General features: G+C 67.1%; 3 protein-coding genes across 3 annotated transcripts in view; all 3 read right to left on the bottom strand.

Moving 5' to 3' along the window:
* Positions 1 to 4: 4 nt before the first annotated feature.
* Positions 5 to 1,377, bottom strand: MNEG_8433 (hypothetical protein; the record flags this gene model as incomplete). The annotated part of the gene is made up of 4 exons (XM_014043096.1): positions 5 to 187; positions 486 to 619; positions 935 to 1,121; positions 1,279 to 1,377. The coding sequence occupies 4 exons, from the start codon at positions 1,375 to 1,377 to the stop codon at positions 5 to 7; spliced, it is 603 nt and encodes a 200-aa protein (XP_013898550.1).
* Positions 1,378 to 2,248: 871 nt separating this feature from the next.
* Positions 2,249 to 3,141, bottom strand: MNEG_8432 (chaperonin 11; the record flags this gene model as incomplete). Its single annotated transcript, XM_014043095.1, has 3 exons — positions 2,249 to 2,395; positions 2,675 to 2,743; positions 3,064 to 3,141. The coding sequence occupies 3 exons, from the start codon at positions 3,139 to 3,141 to the stop codon at positions 2,249 to 2,251; spliced, it is 294 nt and encodes a 97-aa protein (XP_013898549.1).
* A 2,927-nt stretch (positions 3,142 to 6,068) lies between these two features.
* The window catches only part of MNEG_8431 (hypothetical protein), a gene marked incomplete at both ends in the record, with an annotated part of 3,823 nt that continues 856 nt past the window's right edge, over positions 6,069 to 9,035 (bottom strand). The window contains 2 exons of the mRNA XM_014043094.1: positions 6,069 to 6,549; positions 6,798 to 8,290. Of these exons, the coding sequence (XP_013898548.1) occupies positions 6,069 to 6,549; positions 6,798 to 8,290 (1,974 nt within the window). The remainder of the gene's footprint in view (positions 6,550 to 6,797; positions 8,291 to 9,035) is intronic.

Here is a 9,035-nt window from a genome sequence, read left to right as displayed (position 1 = left end):
GTGCTCACCCAGGGATGATGCGGTGGAAGGGGGACCCCCGGTAGTGCAGCCGCTCCGCCACCTGCCCCGCCCCCAGCTGGCCGCCGCACAGCGCCCGGAAGTTCTCGACAGTCCGGGGCGCCAGGTTGCCGTGCAGTCCGAGGACGATGCGGCCGGCGCGCTTGTCGGACTGTATGTCCAGGTAGCACTAGGGGTTGGGAGATGTGCGCGTGCGGGGTGGGGAGGCAAGGATTCGGGGAGGGGAATAGAGGTTAGGTGTACGTGCCAGGTCGGGGGATCGAAGGGGATCGATTCGGCGCGGGCCCAGCGTCGCGAGGAGCCGCGCCCGCCCGTCGCCACACTGCACTCCGCGCCTGCTTGCCCCCAGACAGGCGTGCGGCGCGCCGCCGGCAGTCCGCGGCCGCGGCGCGCCACCCGCCGCGCCCGCCGCCCCGTTCAGGGGCTCCGGGCGGCCCGGTGTAACCCGCCCGACGCCGCCGCCTCACCCGATGGGTGACCGAGGTGTCCGGCCGGTCCTGTTCGAACAGGTACTGGAACGACTCATGGCCGGAGATCTTCTTGCCGAGCGTCACCACGACAACCTTCTGGTCGCCCTCCGCCTCCAGGGTCCAGAAGGTGCCTTCAGGGTGTTTTGGGGGTGCGGCGGCACGATCAGCCCCTTGGTGGGTGCGCGGGGCGCCAGATCTGCACCCGCGCTCTGCAGGGACTCATGCCGTGGTTTAGGCTTTACATACTGCCATCCAGGCGGCGCCGTGCAAGTGGGATTGTTTGAGCTTGCACTGCAGCAGCCCAGTGCGCCGCGTGCGGCCACACGCGTCGGGCCAAAGCGAGCACGGGGCCGCGCCAGGCGGCCGCTGCCGTCCCTCGGCCGCCGGCCGCCCCGCGGCCGACCCGGAGCGCCCGGCCGCGGGCTCGCTCTGATCCCATGACTCACCGTCGACGTCGATCTCGCCGGCGTCCGCTAGGCTGCCAGAGATCAGATCCTCGCCCTTCACTTTCAGGGCGAGCCGCTTGGGGTGGGCCTCAAACTGCACGTCCTTGCCCCTCACAGCCGGGTCGACGGGCACGCGCAGGATCACCTCTTCGGTGTTTTGGGTCCAGCTCGCGCTGCATCCGGGGGCCTGTGGGTGGTGTACAGCGGTTGCGGATGTTGCCCACAGTCGGGTGTGCTGCATTGGCGGGCGCCTGATCCAGACTTTTCCGCCGCCGGCCTGGCGATTGGGGTGGCCCCGAGCGGTCGCGCGGAGGCGCATATTATCATGCGCGTAGTGATCCTACCGTCTTAAGCAGGGCCGACGGCTTCACGGAAAGCCTCCGCGATTGCGGCCTTGCGATCTGGAGCCTGTGGATCACCGGCCGCGCAAGGAGCCTGATCATGATTGATATGGTCTAATGTCTGGAGTTTGACAATCAGGTTGCGCGCAGCGTAAGGCGTCGCGTGCCGCGGTGCCGTCGCGAACTCTCTGCTGTTGTATCTTTTCACCACGCAGAATTGTGTCAATTGTAATGAAAAGTTGCATATTCACATTCAAATCGAGCTGTGCCAGAGCCATTCATGCCGAAGCGAGCTCGAGCGCCTGCTGCGCGCGCTGCGACTGCTGTAACGCCAGCAAAGACGTCGGCTGCCAATGGTGGCCGGCCCGGTCACACGTACACGTGCACTTTCACTCAGAATTCTCAAGCCATCTGCAAAGTGCATCTAGGCTTGTTGCACACACCTTGCAACGCAGACCTGCCCTGTGTGCCCACTTCACCGCCAGGCCAGCACGGGCGCAGATGTACCACAGGCCAAGAGACCTACGGGCAAGCCCTTACCTTCACATGTGCTACCATGGCGTTTAAGCAGACAAAAGGCACGCACACTCATGCATCAATGCCTTTGAATTGCGCGAGTTGCCGCCTCACACATGTGTGGAGCGACCTCGAGGGACTGCAACGCTCGAGCCTCCTGCAGCCACTTGGCAGGCCCGCGCGGCCCTGCCACGGCGGAGAGCGCCCACTGCCGCCTCTGCGCCCTGAAAATGAGCAACTCACCCCTCCCAGGGCCTGAACACACCGTTTTGAGCCAGGGCCCCGCGGGGCTGGCATGCCCATGCGTCGCGGCCCGCTTTCTGCTGCTGCTAGTCGCCTGCGCCGCCACCTCCATCAGTGTAAATGCCGCTGCTCAGTGCGCGCACACCACCCACGTGCTGCCGTACAATTACACGGACATCGGGTCATTTAAATAACGTCGGCCAGAGCATCCAGATCACTCCAGCTTCCCAAGCACGCTCTTCTCGGCCACGAACACCACCTCCCCCTCGGGAACCTCGACCTCGGCCATTGCGTACTTGTTGTACACGATCATGTCCCCGGGCTGGACCTGCAGCTGCACGCTCTCGCCAACAGCGATGACCTGTGAGCATGGGCAATAGTGTGTGTGTGTGTGTGTGTGTGTGTGTGTGTGTGTGTGTGCGTGCGTGTGCGCGCCCGTGCGTGCGTGCGTGCGTGTGTATGTGTGTGCGCGTGCATGATCATGTCAAGCGCTTGCTGCAACGCAAGACGAGACATTGAGGGTTGGCCAAGCGAGTTGTCTGAGGGGCTGCGTGCACTGAGAAGTTCACAAAGAACACGGCGGGCGCACAAAGGCGGCGCTGCATGCATGCACAAGAGTCCACCCCTCATCCGCGCCCACCTCTCCGAAGTGAGCGTCCGAGTTGGCCTTCGGCGGCGCGCTGGGCAGGAGGATCCCGCCGGCGGTTTTCTGCAAGGGGCAGCACGGCACGCGGGGGGAGGCGCAGGGTGGCAGGGGTGCAGTTCGACACGGAAAGTGCTCCAGGTACGCCTGCTCCAGCTGCTGGAATGTTTTACATGATGGTGGCACTATTCTGCTGCAGGCCTGTTGCTTCGCGGCGCCGCGGCGGCCTTTATCATCCTGCAAACTCCCCTCTGCCGAGGCCCGCGCCCAAGCAGCGCCAGCCGCATGTCTTCTCTGCGAGTGCCCCGAACGCAGCAGCTGTGTTCAAGTCGGTGCCGCACAACCGCCGACACTGCCCCGCCATGGCCCCAAAGCTGGGTCCTCACCGCCTCCTCCACATACGGCTTGATGAGCAGGCGGTCGTGCAGCGGCTGCATCTGCGCGCGACGGCAGCAAACCAACATGGGGTGCGACTTGTTCTGGTGAGGGGCAGCAGGATAACATGCCACAGCTGGCTGAGGGGCAGCAGAATAACATGCCACAGCTGGCTGCGTGCACGGGCAGCTTGATGGGTGCGGCACCCAGTCAGTCGGGCACGCGCGTGTGTGCGTACGCTGGCAATTGTCTGCCGCCCGTTGCATAAATGTCATCGATGCTGGTGGAAAAAGCCGGTTGGCTGCACTGACTGGGGTGCGCAGGCTGCTGGAGGAGCGGCGGCAGCGACGCTAAGATTGAAAGAAGCGCAACTCTGAGAGGGCCAACCGCGCACCTTGGAAATGTCCAGCGAGGCCCGCTCTGCCGTCACGGACCGCACTACCGGCAGCTGCGGCCGCCCTACATGCAGAGCAGGGAATTGCCTCGGCGATCTCATGGAGACTGCGAGCGGCAGCAGCTGAATCGCATGTGCGCAATATACTATACCTGTGCGCCCTCCATTGACCCTGCTGCTGCTGCTGCGGAAGGCCGCGCTGCCCCTGTGCACAAGCATGGCTGCTGCGGGCGAGGGATCGAGAACCAAGGCGCGCGTTGTAACTATACGGCGACAGTAGGACTATAGTAACTCAGCATGTGGAATATTGTGAGCATCGAAATGCACACTCATTGCTTGGCATTGCTCGACACGCCCACGCCGCGGGTGCGGCTGACCTGGGTGTTGCTCCGGAAGTGTCAGGCACCGAAGCCCGCGGCCATACGTTGCGCGAGTCCCGAGCTGCACTGTCACAATGCATTGCCTCCTTCAGCTCGGCGGCACCAGGACCTTCGTTGCAGAGCGGGCACCGCATTATACATTGACCTCATGTCTCCAATGTTGACTACCGGTGCGCCTGACAGGCAGTGCAGCCATCAAGACTTGAACGCATGTGATACCCACGTGTGGGATCACATGTGTTAACAAGTGAATTGCAGGCAAACTTGACAATTGCCCCGCAGATGGGTGAAAGCATAAGGCCTGGCAGGGCAAAACTGACGAGCCAACACCTGAGAAATGCACGTGATGTGGGCTGTGCGCTTTGGCAACAGTAATGGGTGTGATTGCTCTGGCTGAATTGCAGGCGGCGGCGCAGACCGCAGCCAGTCGCTCTCGTGCCCTGTCCCTGAGGGTGCCGCCTAGACAGAGGCGTGCTTTATGGCAATGCAAGCATCCAAGGCCGGCCAACAATGACGGATGCCGCAGCAGAAGGTTCAGACTTTAGAGTCCATGACTGCAGGCGGTGTGTTGGTGCAGGGCGGCGTGGCCACACGCCCGCACGCACGGCGGAGCGGCAGCAAACTCGTGCCGCACAAGCGAGGAGGGCACGGGCGTGATCAGGGATTGAGCCCCGCCAGTGCTGAGTGCATGGCAACAGCGGCGCTTCCTTCCAGCCAAGCCACGGCGGTTTTTGGGACCAAGGTTCGGCCGCTCGCGGCAGCGACGCGATGCGGAGCGCCGTGTTTGATGGATGGCCATCTGATGGACGGCATGATTTATATGTCAAGCAGCATGCTGTATACGTGAGCCACCCCCACCAGCTGAGTGGCCAGAACCCCTGATTGTTGCAGCAGGACAGCATCCGGCATCTGACGACTCAGCATGACCGGGGATAAACAGACTCCAATTAAACAAGCCAGCAGGCCCGGGAGGCAGCACCACGGTCCGAGGGGCCGGGGGCAGAAAGGGCCCCTGCCCGCGCCCTGGCCCAAGCCCGGACGCCCGCGCGGCCGCCCGCGGCTCACGCGTCGCAGCGCGCGCACTGGTGCTGGGCGGCGCCGCCGCCGCGGCGCGAGCAGGCGCCTCCGCCGCCGCCAGCCGCGCCGTCCAAGCCGAGGGCGCGCAGCCGCCGCTGTATGCGGGCCTCCGCCCGCCGCTGCCGCGACTCCAGGAGCTGGAGTCGACGCCGGTCAAGGACATATCATGTAGAAGTGCGCAAGAATAGGCGAGGACCATTCATGAGTCTTTTGTGAGGAAGGCCTCGGGCAAAGCACGTCGTCCCGTCCAGGACAGGGCGACTGCACGCACACTTCGCGCCCTGGCACGCTTGCAGCTTGTCGCTTGCGGGAGCGCCTTTCAGCCCCACCGAGCTCTGGCCCCGAACGTGCCCGAGCGCAATAGGATAGGCCCGCCGCACCTGCTTCCGGAAGCGCGCCCAGGAGGCGTCTGCAAAGCGGACGATGGCTGTGAGAGAGCTGCGGACGAGCACTGTGCTGTTGGAAGCCACCATCTCCTGATGGCGGGTCGTGGTTGTGTATTTATGTGTATGCGCGCGCATATGTGTGTGTGTGTGTGTGTGTGTGTGTGTGTGTGTGTGTGCCAAATTGGCGTCCTGCTCTCGTGCCTGAGGGAGGAAGGGCAAAGATCAAAACAGCCGACCACAGGATAGCAGCGAAACACAACAAAAGGACATGCCAGGTCGGGGCGGCCCCCAACCCACTCAACTTTACAACCCGCCCCTGCCCCGCAACGCCAGGCCGCTCCCAACCAGGGTGCACCCCAGCGCCCGTCTCACCCTGTCGCCGCTCTCCCACGCCGCCCACCAGTCCCTGTGGGCGCCGCCAGGCAGCGCCCAAAACTCCCTGGTCGATTGAGTGATTGGAGGGGCGCCAGCAGGCAGTGCATGAAACATACGTGAGCTGGATTCGAGTGAGGAAGGGCCTGTCATCAACGGGCCAGCTGCAGACACCAGAGGCGGCCGGGTGCAGTGTTGCCCGGGCCGCCACGCATGTGGGCGCTCTTGCGCACGGCGAGAAGGCGCAGCAATTGCTTCGTGCAGGCGGAGGGTGGCCGGCAACTTTGAGCTCCGGCCTTTCGCCCAGCACCCACGTCTTTTGTGGCCCCAACCCACCCATGCCCGACCCCTCGGGATCGCCTTCCTTCTTCCTATCTGCGCCCCGCCCCCTGCCGAAACACAACCGCCTACCAACAGTTGTAGGCGACCCCCCGGTCGAAGCGGTTGCAGTAGCCGGCTGACTCATGGCGAAGGTACATGTAACGCCCCCGGTTCACCCACTCGTTCACCGTGATGTTCGCGGCCGCCGCCAGCGCGTGCCGCGCGAGCAGCGCCGCTGCCATGGCGAGCGTCGGCGCGGCAAGCAGCAGCAGCAGCAGCCAGCCGGGGCGCGCGGCGCGCGCGGCCCAGAGCGCGCGGCAGGCCAGAGCGAGCCCCTGCGCCGCGGGCGCGGGCGCGGCGGCGGCGGCGCCGCCCGAGAGCGCGGCGTGGGCCGCGGCGGCCTCGAGCTTCAAAAAATCCCTGATCAGCAGTGACACAGCCAGGCGGATGAACAGGAGGTGGGCGCCCACCAGCGCCAGCAAATACAACAGGAATGTGCGCTGGTTGCCGGCGCCCACGCAGTTGCCCATGATGAAGCAGTGGTGGTCCAGCCGCTCGACGCAGCGCCTGCGATTTGATGAGGGGAAGGGGACCGGATCGCAGCGGCGCGCGGGCGCGGGTGTTGGGGGTGGCTGGCGGCCGAGGTGCCCCGGCGCTGGCCGGGGGTTGCGGAGGTGAGGCGGCCGGCAGCACGAGAGCATAGAACGCCTTGGGGGCGGGGCGAGCGCGGCAGCCGTCCGCTGGCGGGTGTATGGAGCAAGCGGGGGGGCATGAAGCTGCGCATGCCGTCGCCGCCGGCGTCAAGGTGCCCGCACCTGCAGAAGGGGCAGTGCTTGCTGCGCAAGTTACGTTCCACGCCGCAGGTCCAGCAACCGTTCAGCGCCCGGCCTGCGCCGCGTTTGCCACACGCGCCGCTGCCGCACGCGCTGCTGCTGCACGCAGCTGCGGCTGGCTCCGTGCCGCGCGCGCCCTTGCCACCTCCAGAGGGCTCTGCCGCCATCGCCACCTGATCATGCGCGCCGTTGCTGCCGCCTCCGCCGCCCCGGCCGTGGACGGTGAAGGTCGCCGCGGCGCCTGTCAGCTCCGACAGAGGCAGCAGCGCAGCATCTGCTCCCTCTGCCGCCGCCGCGTCCTTACACGGTGCTGCGCCGCACTTTGTCCCGCCCTGCGACCGTGCGCCGGACGCCTCCCCGGCAGCGCCGTCGCCCTGCCAGTGCGCGCGCTGATCTGGCGGAGGCAGCGGGGTGAACCCCGGATCCAGAAGGTACGTCCGCAGGTGCAAACCGATGACGGCGCAGCACGCCGCGAGCGTCACCGCCGCGCCGCCCGCCATGCCCATCCACGCGCCTGGCAGCATGTCGAACGCGACCACGCCGGCAAACAGGACCTCAAGGCTCGCGACCGCCGACGGCGCGGCGCGGGCCGCGGGCAGCTGCGACCGCTGCACGCCCGCGAGCCCGACGACCACCAGCCGCAAGCCCAGCAAGAAGCTGCCCGCCGCGGCCAGCGCGAGCCCCCAGAACGGCAGCAGGCCGCTGTGCGTGAGAGCGCCCACGAGCGCGAGCCACAGGGGCGGGAACAGCGCGTCGGCGTGGGTGCAGTACGCGCGCCGGTACAGTCCGATGCAGGACTGGTCTTCCTCGTCCGACGGCTTCCAGTCCGAGGGCGCGACGGCCTCGTAGTAAGTCCGAGGGTCCAAGCTGGGCCCGACGATGACGTCACCGTCGGCCCCGCTGGCGAAGCCATAGGCGTCAAAGGTCGGGCCGCTGCCGCCGCCGCGCGGCCCCGAGGCCCACGCTGCCGCGCCGGCGGCGGCAGAGGCGCCGGCGCTGCGGCTGGGTGCGAGGGCAGAGGCCGGCTGCCTTCCCTTGGAACCCGCAGCTGAGGCGCAGGCGTCGAGGCCCAGGCCCGCAGGCCAGCCGCCTGACGCGGCGCGACCGACCGCGGGCGCCGCCTCGACCCAGCCGCTGCCGGCGCTGCCGCGCCCTTTGCCCCTGTAGCTCGCCAGGCTGCCCCCCGCGCTGCCAGCAGCGCTGCCGCTGCCGCTGCCGCTGCCACCAACGGCCGCCACGCCGCCTTCTGGGGTCAACCGGGGCGTCTTACTCAGCGCCGCCGCTAGCGCGGCTGACGCCGCCGCAACCGCGTCACCCTCGGCGCCGCCGCTGGCGCCGCCGTCTGCGCCAGCCAGCGTCCCCGCCCCATCTGCAATTCTGGGCCCGGCTGCAACTGCGGGGAACGACGAGGGCGCGACGCCAGAGCTCGCTGCCTCCAGCAAAAACTCAGCAGAGGGATCTGTCGAGAAGCTGACCTGCGCGGGCGAGGGTTGGCATGTGGGTCAATGGAAAGCCGAGGAGCGAGCCCCCCATGCGTCGGCACACCAGAAACCAGATGCACGCACTGACGCTGCGACGCGACCGCTGCTGGGTGACTGCCCAAACAGCGTGGCGCTACACGGATTGGAGCAAAGCTGAGTCACAAGACGTGGTGGGCGCGCACGTGCTTCGCGGAGAGGGCTGCTGAGTGGCTCTCACCCTCGTCGTTATGCACGTGGGCGGTGATACGTCCACAACCCATTCGCCAGAAGCCGCCTGCACGGCACCTAGGTGGGGCACTTGGCCCGTCGTCGGCTGCACAGGGATGGGCGCCTGCCCGACGTGGCCCGTGCCCACTGCAAATGGGCCGCCGCTGCTGCCAGTGCCGCCGCTGCCGCCGTTGCTGCGGCTCGAAGCGCCCTCCGCCTGCCCCTGGAGGGCTGCAAATGGCGACACGATCCGGGCGGCGTTCGGGGTGGCTGCCGGCGCCGAGGCGTACGCCGCAGCCGGCCCTGGCAGTCCCGACAACGTGCCTGCACCTGCCCCGGAGGCCCCGATATGGGCCGCCCGCTGCTTGAGCTTCCCCAGCTGCATTTGGAGGCGTTCAAACGCTGCCTTTCGCGCATCTGCCCCGCCGGCGCGCGCCGGCGGCATTCCCCCGGCGCCCTGGTCCGTCCACGCGGCCGCGCCGCCCGCGCTGCGCGCGGGCGCGTCATCCGCCGTGAAGGGCGTGGCGGGTGC

The sequence above is a fragment of the Monoraphidium neglectum genome, assembly GCF_000611645.1.
Source record: "Monoraphidium neglectum strain SAG 48.87 unplaced genomic scaffold scaffold01602, whole genome shotgun sequence".
NCBI classification, from domain to species: domain Eukaryota; kingdom Viridiplantae; phylum Chlorophyta; class Chlorophyceae; order Sphaeropleales; family Selenastraceae; genus Monoraphidium; species Monoraphidium neglectum.
This window is presented reverse-complemented; position numbering and strand designations above follow the sequence as displayed.